A 15,229-nucleotide genomic window follows, 5' to 3' on the forward strand; every position below is an offset into this window, starting at 1 on the left:
CCTACACACTATGAGAAGTCTGAAAATTCAATCCTTCTGAAAGATCTAGACTTCACCCAGGAGAAACCACCTGGCTTGTCACAGTTGGTTGGTAGAAACTAGTGGTTTATTTTCAGTCTGTTAAATTTGAGTAAAGACAATGATAAACCTTGGCTGAACTGTCCTTCATCTTTTTGGGGCTTTATCAACCCATCTAAAACTTTCATTGAATTTATTCGCCGAATACATGTAGTCAACAACTGCACTGAACAGGTAATTAAGCTTGTGTCAGAGTTTGTTAATTCTGTTCACAATGATGAGGACAGGCAAGATATAATGTTGGCTGTTCAGCAAAGATCAATTCAGGGAGTTCGAAAAAGTACAAACTACAGAGAGTGGCAAAAAAAAAATGGTGCTGACTTTTAATTTGGAGAATATTTATTCGATTTTTCACCAAAAACATGAAGAAAAGTTTTAGTTTTACAAACTATTTTTGGAGAAAATTTTTTCTTGATTATTTACTAATTTATATTTTTCTTAGCAGAAAGTTTATTTTTTTACCTTAACTACCCCAGCTTCATGAGATTGAGCAAAATATAATTGTTTCAATAAAATATTTATTTTGCATTCTATATGAAAATCTAATCAAAATTTATGTAAAAATACAGCTAACCCTTCTATAAGGTGTCCCTATATTAGAAATTAATTTTAAAACTGAGTTTTATATTAAATTAATCTTTGTAAACAAAAATTTGATAAAATTTGTCACGGAAAGTTCAAGAGATAAAAAAATTGGTCAACTGATATATCTATAAAATTACCTAAACTTAGAACATTTCACCCTTTTTTCCAGGGTCAAACCAATGCCCTTTTTTAAAAAATTAACTTTCCAACCAGTTCCAAATTAATATTTAGGCCTTTTAGAGTTCATAGAAATAAAATTGGAGTTTTATTTAAATGTTTAAGGTCGCCGCTTTTTGGTTAAAAAAGTCAGGACACAAATTGTAAAAATGGGGACCTCAAAAATGGGCTTCTAAAATTTTTTTTAGCGTAAAATCATTTTTATCCAACCAGTCAACTAACCCAGGTGATTGGGATTTAGTTTGAAAAAATTGCTGAAAAATGACGCACTTTAATATATATATATATATATATATATATATATATATATATATATATATATATATATATATATATAGATATATATATATATCAGCGCTTGTTTTAAAGCGTTAAGTTGCTGGCAATTTACGTACGAATTACGTACGCTTAGAACAGTTTACATGAAGCAACTTTGATATTTTTTTAACTTTTAAATTGCTCTATCAAGCGGTAAGATAAAAGAAGTAATTAACTTTACAAAAAACCACTTTGACGATTATGAAAAAAAGTTTGAATGACAATTATGTTGGATATATGCGCTATTTACTAATGAAAAAACTTAAGCTTTATTAAGCTTTTTTTATCAAAATATATAATATACTATATATTTTGATAAATAATGACAAATTTTATAAAAAATCATTAATAAAATTGTTTATTGTTTTTAGTAACAAAAAACAAGTTTATTCAATTTTTGCTTTGTATACAAAGTTACTAAATGAAACTTAAAAGAAAACCATAAAAGAAATATTTATAATTAAATGTTGCGATAAATTTTTTTATGTATCATTTTTTTATTTAGCAAGCCCAAGTATATTTATTTATACAAGTTTTTATAGCAATAAAAAGAAATTCCTTAAACCTCTATTGAACAGTAAAAACAAGTGAATAACAAAAAACAAAAAAGTTATATTTTATATTATCGATGTTTATGTTATTTTTATTTTTATTTTGTTTTATGGTAATGATCGATTATTTTGCTTGAAAAGCGCAAATATTGAACGCAAACACGCTTGAAGCAAACCAATACAATATATATAATAAAAATAAGGTCTTGCAATGTCATACTTTATATAAAATATTTATTTATTCAAAATGTATTGATTTTTAACAGCAGCTTTACATAATTAACAGTTTATGCGCTATTCAAAAAGTGAACAGAAAAATCATCAAAGCTCTAAAAAAAAAATTGATAAAAAAGTTATTTAAATTATTCTTTTAATTCTTAATATGTTAAAGGTATGTGTAATATTCAGACTTTCCAATAAAGTTAGCACACAAACCGATCTTTACCCGTTTTATTTTTTAGTAGAAGATATATTTACTATTAAAGTTTTGTATTACCTCAAATATTACTAAATTTTTGGAAAATGCATTTTTTTTTTTTAATTTTTGGAAAGAAAGGATGCCGACAATTAACTGTTATTCGCAACATTTAATTGACACTCTGTTGATGATGCAATGTTTTCTACGAACGAGGCAATAAAGTTGTTAAGAAAACTTAAATTTAAATAAATCAAGAATGGAGTATAATTTCCACTTAACACTTTTAACGCATCAATAAGGAAATTTCCTAATGAAGGCACACATTGCAGACTCCATGAAATTTATAACAAGGAACATTTTAATGACAGTTGTTATTCTTCACCAATGACTATTTATATTTCAATATAAATGAAGACAAACTAGGATATTTAAAAAGTTTATTTTTCCTATTCCAAATTTTTAAAATTAAAATATGGATAGTACTTTGAAAAGTAAGAGAGTTTCTTTGAAGACTTTTAATAGATGGGAGTTTGTCAAGGATTTTCAAATTGAAACCATTACAGAAAAAGAAACTACTTATGTAGTTAAAATCATATGTAAATTGTGTGCTCTTCACTATTTTATTAAGAACTAATGGAGCAGTAAGAGCAGCTGCCTTACGATTTATAAATGGCACGAGTAATATTAAAAAAGATAGCACTAGTAGACATATATCAAATAGGACTCACCAATATGCTATACAATTGGAAAATGAAGATTTTGACAATAATAAAGAAGGAGCAAAAAATGTAAGGATTTAATTTAAATTGTTGATGTTTTGTTTTAATAATTTCTTCTATTTTCAAGCCATTTCAATTTAAAAACAAACAAGTTAACAGCAGGCTGCTGTGAGCGGTCACGCTCTGGGACAGCAACCCTGATTGGCGCCCTTATTTATTAAAATTTTTCTATATTATAGATGAAGGATCTTTTTTTTTTTTTAAGGTACCTTTTTTTCATTTGACGCCCCTTAAAAAGTTGTAAAAGTTAAAAGTAATTTAATTTTAACAATTTTTTTAAAATAATATTTGTTGTAACTTATTGAATATGAATCCATAAAAAAAGATATTGTTTATTTGCGACCTTCTGATAAAATTTGTTTGTTTGATTTTTTTATTTGCTTCTGAACTTTATTTTTGATTATTAACTGTTATTTCTTTTTTTTTAAATAATACTTTAATTTTAAAATGTTTCACACACTCTATTATGCGCAGTTCCTAGTCTTTGTAGATGGTACTTTTCATCGCTTAGTAACACATAACTAATTGACAAAAATAACATTAAAAATGTTTTTAATTTATTTTAAATTGTTTTATTTTATTGAAAATTTGTGTGTAAATAACGTTTTAAATAATAAAATGCAGACAAAATATTTTTTTGAAAAAAAAATTTTATATTTAATAATAACAATGGCATAATGTAACCTTTCTAAGGGCCAAAGAAGTCACTTTTTTAAAACCCAAATTTAATTGAAAGACCAATTTATACTATTTTAACGAATATTTGCCGCTCCTTAGACCAAACTTATAAGATGGAATTGAATTTTCTATCAAACTAGATGTACTGGTTCTATATAAAATGTTAAATGCTATTTTTTTTTTTTTTTTTCGACATTATTTAATTCTTACAAATTAAATATTTCTTAATAATTCTTAATAAATAATTCTTACAAATTAAATAAACGCTACAACTATTATATTTCAGGGTGTGGATATTAAAAAATACTTCTTTATGCCAGAAATAAAAATGTTTAAAAGTTAGGTTACCAAACTTGGCAATTTTTACAATATATAGAAATAAAAAGATTCGAAATTCTAAATTTATATGTTCAAGTAACTTACTAACGTAACTTAACAAATAGTTTTTACTTTTAGTAACTTACTAAAAGTAAATAACTATATGATTATAAATTGTTCCAGCTGTTATATATTGAAGTAATTAGAAATATCAACTTTTTTTTTATTGAAGTAATTTAGCATTTACGTTTTGCTGTTAATCAAATTTGGCGCTGTTATTAACTTATATTCTTTTCAAAAACTAGTAATCGTATTACCGCTATATTCATTATTGTTGATGATGGAGTAAGCACTTAAAAAATACTTTAAGTGAAATAGAAATGAGTGTTTTATCAATAAAAAAAGATTCGCTTCCCGCTAATTTTTTTGTACCATGAAAAAATGTCTTCGCAAGCAAAAAAATAAAATAAATTGATAATATTTGGTAATCAAATTGATAGAGGTTGAACTCTGTTTAAAAATCATTTTTATATATATTAACAGGTGGATTTTAAGAATTTGTTAAAAAGCTTTTACTTAAATCTATCGTCACAGAAAGAAATACTCATGATAAATTGCTACCACAATCTGCTAAAAATTGCCTATGAAATGGGGTGCCATCCTACAATGCCTCATTCACATTTTTCTGTTCTGGTAAGATTTAAAACTTTTCTGACATATGAGTGAAATACCATTTTTGCCATTATAACATTTTATTTAACTGTTAGGGTAGAATAGGGTATTATGAGCATCTTAAGCCAAAATTGGAACTTTTTCTAAATTAATTATGCTTAATCCAAAATTTTTTAAATAAACAATTTTTAGGGATCACTACTTATGATCTACTTAGATATTCGGACACCCAAAATATTTTTCTTAAAAACACAGAGGTTTTAAAAAAATAGCCAAAGTGCTCATATTACCCAGACCACTTGGTAATATGAGCAGTTTAAATTAAGTTTAAAAAATAACAACATAACAATTTGAACTAATTTGTGGAATATAATTAATCGTTATTAACAAAATTTATTATATAAATCATTAAAAAATCAAATTTTTTATTGAAACAAAACTACTTTGTTATATGTAACAACAACAAAAAAAAAACAATAAGATATTTTTTCAATTTTATTAACTCAAACCTTGAAAACATTAAAACTACAAATTTTTTGAATTTAACTTAAAGATATATTGTATTGTTAAAATATTTAAAAAATGTTGATAAGTTTTGCTTTTATTCAAAAAGCAATCAAAACCACTGCAATTTTAGGACTTTAAACTAGGTAATTTTAATTAAAAACACTGGGTAATTTGAACACGTTCGTATTACACAAAAATGTTTTTTTTTTAAATAAAGTCAAAACTAAATGTTTAATATAAAACTAAATGTTTAATAACGAATGATGATATTTTGCGTAATGTGTATTGATAATATTTTAACAAAAAATTGAATAGCATTTTAATTAGACAAGAGCTGCTATTTACTACATATAATTTTACGCAAATTATACTGATTCTTGTTATATCTATATTGTTGTCACAGTTCCATATAAAGTTGATTCAAAAATTATAAAGCAACTTTAGCTTCATTGCTTACATCTTAGAAGTTTTTGGGTATGCTCATAATAACCAAGGTGCTCATGTTACCCTCATCTACCCTATTTGTTGTTATACTAAATAAAATATTTTGTATATCGTTAAGCAGTATTTAATGATTTAAAAATATAAATAGTATAAAAGTTATAACTGTACATAGTATAAATATATAAACTAATTACATATTTGAATTTATGAAATAATTAAACCTCTAATTAAAATCTTTTCTTTAAAAAAGTATATCGAAACTCAAAATGAGAGAGCGACAAAACAAGTTTACAAAAATCAAATTAATTTGTTCCTTTTAATTTAATTTTTAGCTGAAAAAGTTATTAACTTTTAATGACTTTGCGTAAATAGTTTAAAGTAAATGAGCGACAAAAACAATTTTATACGATTTAAATTCATTTATTCTTTAAAAGTAAATTTTAACTATTAACTTAAACCTCTAACTTTAATTAATAAATGATAATCTTTACAGTTTTTGTAAATAGAAAATATATGATTTTAGATTTTATTTATATCACTTATAATAGAAATAAGTAACCACTAAAAATGTAAAAATGCCCATGTAAATTGAGGTATTTTATTTACAAATTTATATCTATTATTTTTCTCTAAGTAAACATAATAACTAAACATAAAGTAATATTTTTTATTTTTTAAACAACTTTATTTTGTTTTAATAAATAATAGAAAAAGTATAAAACAAACTTTGCTGTTATTGCATTAACATGTTAATACATTACTACGTCAGATAGTTAAAAAGTCATCAAAAATATGTAACTAAAAATAGTTATCTCCTTTATAATGCAAAACAAAAAATTTAACTTTGGATGTAAAAATTTTTCTTAGAGTTACCTATTCGGGTGACTCCATTGCATCAAAACAAAATTTCCGGTGGCCCAGTCAAATTTTATACATATATATATATATAAATATATATATATATATATATATATATATATATATATATATATATATATATATATATATATAATATATATATATATATAAATTAGTAAAAAACACTTATCTAACTTTTATCTTCTACTTTATGTTTCTATCTCTATTACGCTTTTTTGCAATTTTCTTTCAAAATTTCAAGCTAAAATTTGAAAAGAAAATTGCAAAAAAGCGTAATAGAAATAGAAACATAATTTGGTTCAACCCCCCAGCAAAAATGTTTCAACAAATATAGGTAAAATTTTTCTAAAATTAGTAGACAAACATTTTCCTCCCTCTAATAAATTACATAAGATTTTTAACAGAAATACCATTAAAGTAAGTTATAGTTGTACAAAAAATTTAGAAAGAATTATAAAAGGCCACAACTACGCGTTAATTAATAAAAATGAACATATAAAAGAAAAAAACACTGATTATTGTAATTGTAAACAAAAAATAGATTGCCCTCTAAATGGAAAATGCCTTTCGAAAAACATAATTTACAAGTGCATTGTTTCCTCACAAAATAACCCTGATAAACAATGTATTGGCTTAACTGAGGGGAATGGAAAAAACGTTATGCCAACCACAAACAATCATTTAAACACAAAAAATATTCAAAAGAGACTATGCTGTCAAAATATATTTGGGATTTAAAAAATTTTAATTTACAATGGTCTATTCTAAAATCTGCCCCTGCCTATAATAACATTTCCAAAAAATGTATGCTATGTTTGCAAGAAAAATTTGAAATAATTACTCATTTAAATCAAGAAAATTTATTAAATAAAAAATCTGAATTAATTTCTAAATGTAGGCACGAAAACAAATACCTCTTAAAAAATTATAAAAACAAATGACCAAATTAAACTATTCCCATTCCAAAGAAAATTATTTATTAATTACTTTCTGTAACTTCCTGTTAACAAAAAAAATATAGTAATTAAAAATTTTTTTATAATAATTTATAACTTCCTGAAAAATAATTTTTTTTATAAATTGAATTTTTTTTGAGATTTAGTAACTCTTCCTGATGATCCAGCAATGGTGAAACTTAAAGTAGAAGATAACAGTTAGATAAGTGTTTTTTACTAATTTATATATATATATATATATATATATATATATATATATATATATATATATATATATATATATATATATATATATATATATATATATATATATATGTATATGAACATTTATATACATATTTACATATTCAAAGCTTTATTTAATATTACCAGAGTATTCAGATCTGTTATGTAACTGGCCAATGTGATAGTGATAACTTGAAATTTGTTTTTTGCAAGCTTAACCAAACTCGCTCGCACAAGATTTGTAGATTTTTCAAATTCTTGATTATTCTTTCCATAACCTTCTATTGGGAGCTATAATGTTATAAATAATATATATATAATATATAAACAATACAAATAATAAACATTCAAACTTAAAAAATTTTTTTTTAAAAATTAACATTTTAAATGATAACTTGTAAAAGTCTATTTGCATGTTTAAATAAATGATTTAAAAAGTATAACAATTAGATATAATCAGTATAAAATAAATAGTAAATATAAAACAGAATATTAATATATAACATATAATAAGTTACAATATAATTTATCAAATTACAATAAAATTTAGACTTTTTGTATATGTTATATATCTTTAAATGTTTAAAATTTAATTTTTAACTATATTTACATAAGCTTTAAGTTTAACAGACTATTATATATTATTACATATAAATAAAATCATAAATATAACTTTAATAATAATTAATACTAAGTCAAAAGTGAATTATATATCTAATAATAATATAATTTGAAGTTAAAACTAAAATAACTACATAAAAATTAACTTGCTCAAAAATTGAATTAAAATTGAATTAAAATTCTAAAATAACAAATAATAACTAATATACAGTTGAACTCACTACAGATTAACTTAAAAATGATCAAATGTAAAGATTAAAGATTAACTAAAGATCAACTGTATCATAATATTTGCTTCAAACATATTTATAAAGATGCCCTTAAAAGAAGCGGTTTTTAAAATTTTGAAATAAAGTATGACCCTTAAAAAGGAATGCAAAAAAGTAAATTAGAACTAGAAACATAATTATGGAATAAATATGGAAAGATTTATAAAAGATTTATATAGTGCGGTGTTATACAAAAAAGAAATTCTAAATGAAAAAATAACAAAAAATTGTAATTATAAACCAAAAAACAATTGCCTTTCGAGTGGAAAATTTGTATTAAAACACAAGGTATATAAATATTTTGCTTCTTCTAAAAACTTAGCTGATAAACAATACATTGATTTAACAGAGGAGTGAGAATAGATGGTGGGTAAATGAAAAAAATATTTTGCCAACCATAAGCAACCCCTTAAAAGTATATATATATATATATATTTAAAAGACAGCTTGTTGTCAAAATACATATGGGAATCGAAAGATTAAAAAATTGATGATTTTTTATTAAATTGGTCCATCCTTAAACACACAACTGCATATATATTTCCAAAACTAAAAAAATAATAATAAATCAGGAGGATTTTTTATTATTATTTTATATAATAGAAATGAACAATTCTAAAGAAATTTTTTTTTTATATTAGTGTCAATATATTCCACAAATGTGTACAATTCCACTAATGCGTGTACGATTCGACTTATGTGTGTACGATTCCACTTATGTGTGTACAATTCCGCTTATGTGTGTATAACTCCACTTATGTGTAAAATATTACTGTTATTAAGACATTCATGACTTTTGTAACTTAATTTTTGGTATAAATTGAAGATTTTTAATTTGAGCATTTATTTATGATGAGTCTCTATTGATGAAACACTGTAAAATAAAAAAAATGTACTAAGTAATTTTCTACTAATTTATCATGCTCTGTTTTTCTTTCTCTGAACATTTATATTCTATTTTGTAAAACATATTATTTGTATGTGTGCAAACTGATAGTTGAACAATAGCATGTTCAAATAATCAAACTCATAACACTAATACATGTATTGTTACAGAAAATGTTTACTGTTCCATGTTTATTTGTTAGACGCTTGACGTTGGACTTCAGACAATCTGGGTAACAATGTCAGTGATCAGCTACAACTTGGAGGAGGAATTGAAACTGGTGCTAATTGAGAGTTATCTTTTATTATTATGGTTTTTAGTTTGCTCAAATTCTGCACAAGGGCTTAACCCCTTTCATCATTATCATTAGACAAGAAGCTTGTTGATTACTGTCGTACCTTGCTTGTATCATCTCTGCTTTCCCATGTTTCAGCATCAAAAATCAAAAAATCACAACCAATGTACAGACCCCCAAGTTATGCTGCCAAGACTTACTGAAAATGATTTGCTTTGAATGAGGTGGAACACACTACTTAAACTGTAGCGCACTCACCACTTTTTGTTTTGTTTCAGATAACATGTTGGGATCAAAAAAAATCAGGCCCAACAATGAATTACATCTTATGGAGGTCTTTCATTTTAAATACAGTATACTTAAATTGTGACTGAAACAATCACAGTTTTAGTGAGTATATCTTTTGTGACATCCACCTGGAATGATGCATTGCACCTGGTGCCATGAAGTTGATTCCTCATACAGGTGAACCTCTAAGAAAAATGATGAAGACCTTGATGAATTTACAATAATCATCTCACACTGATTCTTGAAGCAAATGAACTTCAGTAAATTCTAGTATTTCCTGCTTTATTTGTCAGGAATTTTATCCAATTTCAAGACCAATTACACTAAAAAATTTTAAAAAGTAGAACCTCAAGAGCAGATGAGGAAGCAAGACTTGCTGTAATTGATGATTTGATTATAGTTAGAGGAGTCAGAGTGTTCTCCTGAGTTTTTAAAAATTTAAACCACAGATGCTATTTTCTAGCAGGAAGAAAGAAAAACAAATTCGGCCAAGTGTTTATTAAATTGTTTAGATAGAATTGAAGAGATTTCTGGAGAACACTTTTGTAAGACTATAAGAGGAATATTGTCTGGACCACAAACTATAAAATTTAATTGAGAAATAACTTTGACAACAGAATACTAAGTGAGGCAGAATATGAAGTGAGGCATTAGGCAGCACATTTTAACATTGGTTGTTAGCATTAATAAAAAGAAATTTGTTCTTATGAGCAGCTGCACACTTAAAACTGATTAGATGGAACAAAAGCTTCTGTACTTGCCTAGATCAAGGAGATTATATAGGAAGTGTGTTTATCAATAGAGAGATGAAAAACATCAGCCTAAAGACCTTAAAAAAGTAAATCACAAAAAGAATCCCAGTCAGTTTTATGGTATTAGTAAGCAGTGTGATGATAGGATGAGTCCGAAAAAGAACAAGATGAAAGATTTTAGATAGAGATTACTGTATGGTTGGTATCACCTAAAAGAGGACAAGGAGAAACTGAACACAAGGGTCAGAGATAAGAAACAAATCAAGAAGTGAAAATAAGTGATAAGTGTTGTCTGGAAAACAAGTCACAAAGTTAACTACCTGAGTAAGAGATTGAGAATTACAGAAGCTATGAGCTTAAGTGCCAGCAGGATCAGTGGTGTTAGAAGCAACCCATTCAGTGTAATGAGCATTTAACTCACCAATAATAGCAATAATGGCAGTGGGACAAAGAGAAAAGGAATTGACTGAAAAAATGGTAAATTTGATCAGAAGTTACATCTAAAAGAGTGCAGTCTTGAGAAGAAGGAGAGCAATAAAGAACAAAGAGAAGGGGAATTGACTGAAAAAATGGTCAGAGAAGTTCAAATCAGATTTCTTGATAAATAGTTGAATAGATGTGTAAGTATATGCCTAAGCCAACCATGTGAATATACAAGTCTTTATGAATCAAAGTATAATAACCATCAATAAAAAGATCTTAAAAAGAAAGTAGAATTTAAATTAGCCTGAAAAGAGCTAGTAAGTCTGGTGAATTTTGCAAGAGGTAAGATAAAACTAACGAAAAGTTATTTCAAAGACCACAATTATTGGCAAAAAGTAGATTTAAGGTAGGTAGGAGGTATTGGTAGTGATGTTTTTTTTTAAATACTTTTGGGTACTTTGGCCATGTTTTAAGTTATAGAGAACTTGATTCAATCATAGATAGAGCATGGCATCCTAAGCAATGAGCTATGAAGTTGCCTCAGTTCTGCTTATAAACCTAAAGCCATAACTGAGTGCTCTATATGTAGTCTCAAAAATGAGCACCAAAAGAACTAATGGATGGGCAACATGGAACTATAAATATTCTGATATTTGAAAGCTGTTGGTGGAATCAGACTTTCTAAGAGCAACAACATAGGTAAGAAAAGCTTACTACCAGCTGGCCTCAGAACTAGTTAACTGAGCTGTACTATTATTAGGAGATAACAGAAAGAGTTGCATAACTACTATCAGGGAGACACAAGTGAAAATCCATGATTTTTACATATATCCCAGCAAAAAATAAAAAGTAAAAAAATATATATGTATGTTTAACATATATGCTGTGTGTGTGTCTTTTAACAAGATGGTTACAAATTATGTATTTTTATGATATAGAGTATGTCCTAATACCTCTATTTATTTATCTTTCTTTCTATTATTAATTTTTTATTTAAAATTATTTAAATAAAACTATAAATATTTAATCATTATTTGATATTTAATTTTTTTTTTTATAAATAGATTACTTTTATTCTTCTCATTTATTAATAACTTATTTACTTATCATTTATTATTGATTTAATTTTATTTGACTTTACTTTTTTATATACACACCAATATCTACATATATTTTTATAAATAATCATTATTTTTGTTTTAATCATGCTATATGAGAGTATCTAGATTCATTATTTATAGATAAAGAACCTTCTTTATTTTTGACAAAACAATTTTTATGATATAAAATAACAATAAAAATAAATGGTGTAATAATAAAATTAATTAAAATACAATCACTTTGAACTTTTTTAGTTTAATATTTCTCTTTCTTTCTTCAACAACAATAAAAACAAAAATAAGTTTTCCAAAAGTATGAACAAAAAAAAAAAATATTTAACTAAAAAAGTTTAGAAGTGATTGTATTTTAATTTATTTATTATTATATCATTTACTTATACTTTGTATCATTATAAAAATTGTTTTATTGACTATAGAAAATTATGAAACATTTAGCTAAATAATTTATAAGCTTTTTTTACTAATTCAAAAAGAAAGGATTTTTTTATAATTATTATTATTATTTATTTTTTTTAAATATATATATATATATAAGTTTTTTTCTATAAATAACTATAAGTTTTGATTTAAAGAGCAATACAGATGAAAACCAAGATACGATAAAGTTATAAATATTTTATACTTGTTGTTTGAAACGCTTTAATTCTACGTTTATCCAATCTGATGCTTTAAATGTTATCGACATGATATTGCAATTTCACAACTTAGCATATTAATTTAAAAAGTAGTATTATCAGAATTAAATATTGTCATGGATCATGCATACAGCTCGATATAAACCGTTCTGGTGTTTTTTTCAGCACTTTTTCGGTTCACTATGTTTACATTATTTGATTTATTCGGTTTAATTTATATCCGGATGATGTCGTGTTGTTAGGACGATTTGAGTATCTTCGATTTGAGACGCTTGAGTAGTTTGCGGTTTAAATATAGAGATGGCGACAGGTCGGACAAAAAAATTTTTTAAGTTCCACAGTTATTTTCTAAACATGGGGCAAACACTAAATATTTATACTTTGATACTTGTGTCAATAAAAAAAAAAATAATATTTGGAATTAAGGAACAAAAATAGATCATAATTTAGGCCCCCCTAAACCCACGAATAGAAGAACACGACAATCAAAAAATCTATTTGCGATTAAAAGTAATGAATATGTAAATTTACAAATTCCTCGTTTTATATTAAACGACATTTTATTTGCAAGTTCACGCTAAAAGTTTATTTTATAAATTTTAAATTATGTTAAAAATTTTGATCTAGTTTAACATAAAAATCAATTTTAAAAATATTTTACAATTTTTTCAAAATTTTATTCCTCTAACATGTGGTTTGGACTGAAAGGTGTAACTTTAGGATTTTTGCTCCTAAACTCAAGTTAGCGCAATTACTTCGAATTACAAAAGTTTAAAAATTGCTCAAAGACTGAAAAAAAAAACTAATCTTTACATAAAAAAAATTTAATTTACACAATATTTTTATATATTAACTAAATGTTTATAATGTTTTGTAATCTTGAAATTATTTTTTTCAAGATTTTACTCCTAATCATAGGAGAAATGTAAAAAAGTGGCAAGTAGGTTTCTATTTTATGAAAATGTGGTGGTATGGCATCCTGTCTTAACTTGTCTAAATTTTTTTTTCTGTTTTTTTTTTTAATATATTCAATAATATAGTTTACATTTTTATCTTTATAACTTGTTATTAGTGATTATTGTACTTCCGACCTCTAAAAATTGTTGCGTTCATTTATAAAATGTTTACTTGCAGAAACTGATTGACTTTATTTGTAGAAATTTAGTGACTATATATTTTAGTTCAGTAAAGTAGAGTTTATAATTATTATTAACGGAATTGTTTAAGGTAGAGCATGGCTAGTTGAGCATAGAGGCAAGTTGGGAAATTATAATATCTCAAAAAGTACTCATTGCATGGCAAAACATTTAATGGATAAAAGATAGGTATTTAGAATGGTAATGGTAAATGCGCATCAAATGGTTGTTGGACCCCATGCACAGACATTTTTTCGATTTTGGACCAAAAAAGTAAATAAAATATTTTTGCTATTTTTCTCTTAGATGCTCAAAAAAGCATTTATCTGGAATCACATAAGTGTTTATTCTTTACCCATTTATTTAGCTATTGATCATACTTATCCATTTTTTCCCAAGTCTTATAGTTCTTTTTATAACCTAACTGGTGAGTAGTCTTGTCTAGTAGGGGTAAATTGAGCAGATTTGACAACGAATCCGATTCGTTGAACGAATAATAAAACGGCTCTATCAGACGCGAAGATAAAATTTCGTTTGGTAAACGTTTTAAGGTCCATTCGCACTTTTAAATTATTCATTATAAAATACTCATAACAATTATAAATTAATATCTTAAAACTTTTTTTTTTAATAAGTTATTATGGTTTAAAATTATTTGATTTTTTATTATTTTTAAAATATTTTCACTTCAATATTACTTCGTCAATAAAATCTTAAAGTTAAAAAGTTCTTGAATAAATTTTTTTAATTAATCTTGTTTACTATGTTTATTATGATAATAATATTGAGATAGTGTGCATATTTAAAAAACATATAACCAATTTATAATATATAATATATAATCAAAAGGTGCTACTGCACTTTCGCGCCTCCCTTTTTTTATTTCTGATTATGATAGAGAATTTTATGCTGATTAGGAATCGTATAAAAACTAAGGTCTGAAAATCAACAGAAAGTGCTTTAATTCGATATTGAAGTTTAAAAAAATATACTAAAAAACGCTAATATTCGCCATTTTTTTCATACTCGGTTATAATGAAAATCCTTTTCAAATATAAATGGAAACAAGCCTGGTTTCTATCAACAATTTAAAGCAAAACCGTTAAAAAATGGTGAGCGCATCATTTTCTAATTTATCTCTGGCCCAAATCCTAACCCTGTTCCAAATCATGTACGTTTAATCGCCAATCCCTATTTGTCAGTCGATGTATGTGCATT

At 25.1% G+C, this 15,229-nt stretch overlaps 1 protein-coding gene across 1 annotated transcript in view; it reads right to left on the reverse strand.

The window, feature by feature from the left end:
• Positions 1-13,143, reverse strand: part of LOC100199240 (neurofibromin) — a 196,769-nt gene extending 183,626 nt beyond the window's left edge. The window contains exons 1-2 of the mRNA XM_065807168.1: positions 12,863-13,143; positions 7,730-7,876 (exon numbers count right to left, since the gene is read on the reverse strand). Coding sequence (XP_065663240.1) covers positions 7,730-7,876; positions 12,863-12,925 — 210 coding nt within the window. The 5' untranslated portion in view covers positions 12,926-13,143. The remainder of the gene's footprint in view (positions 1-7,729; positions 7,877-12,862) is intronic.
• Between the last annotated feature and the right edge of the window lie 2,086 nt (positions 13,144-15,229).

This window comes from Hydra vulgaris, chromosome 10 (genome assembly GCF_038396675.1).
Source record: "Hydra vulgaris chromosome 10, alternate assembly HydraT2T_AEP".
NCBI classification, from domain to species: domain Eukaryota; kingdom Metazoa; phylum Cnidaria; class Hydrozoa; order Anthoathecata; family Hydridae; genus Hydra; species Hydra vulgaris.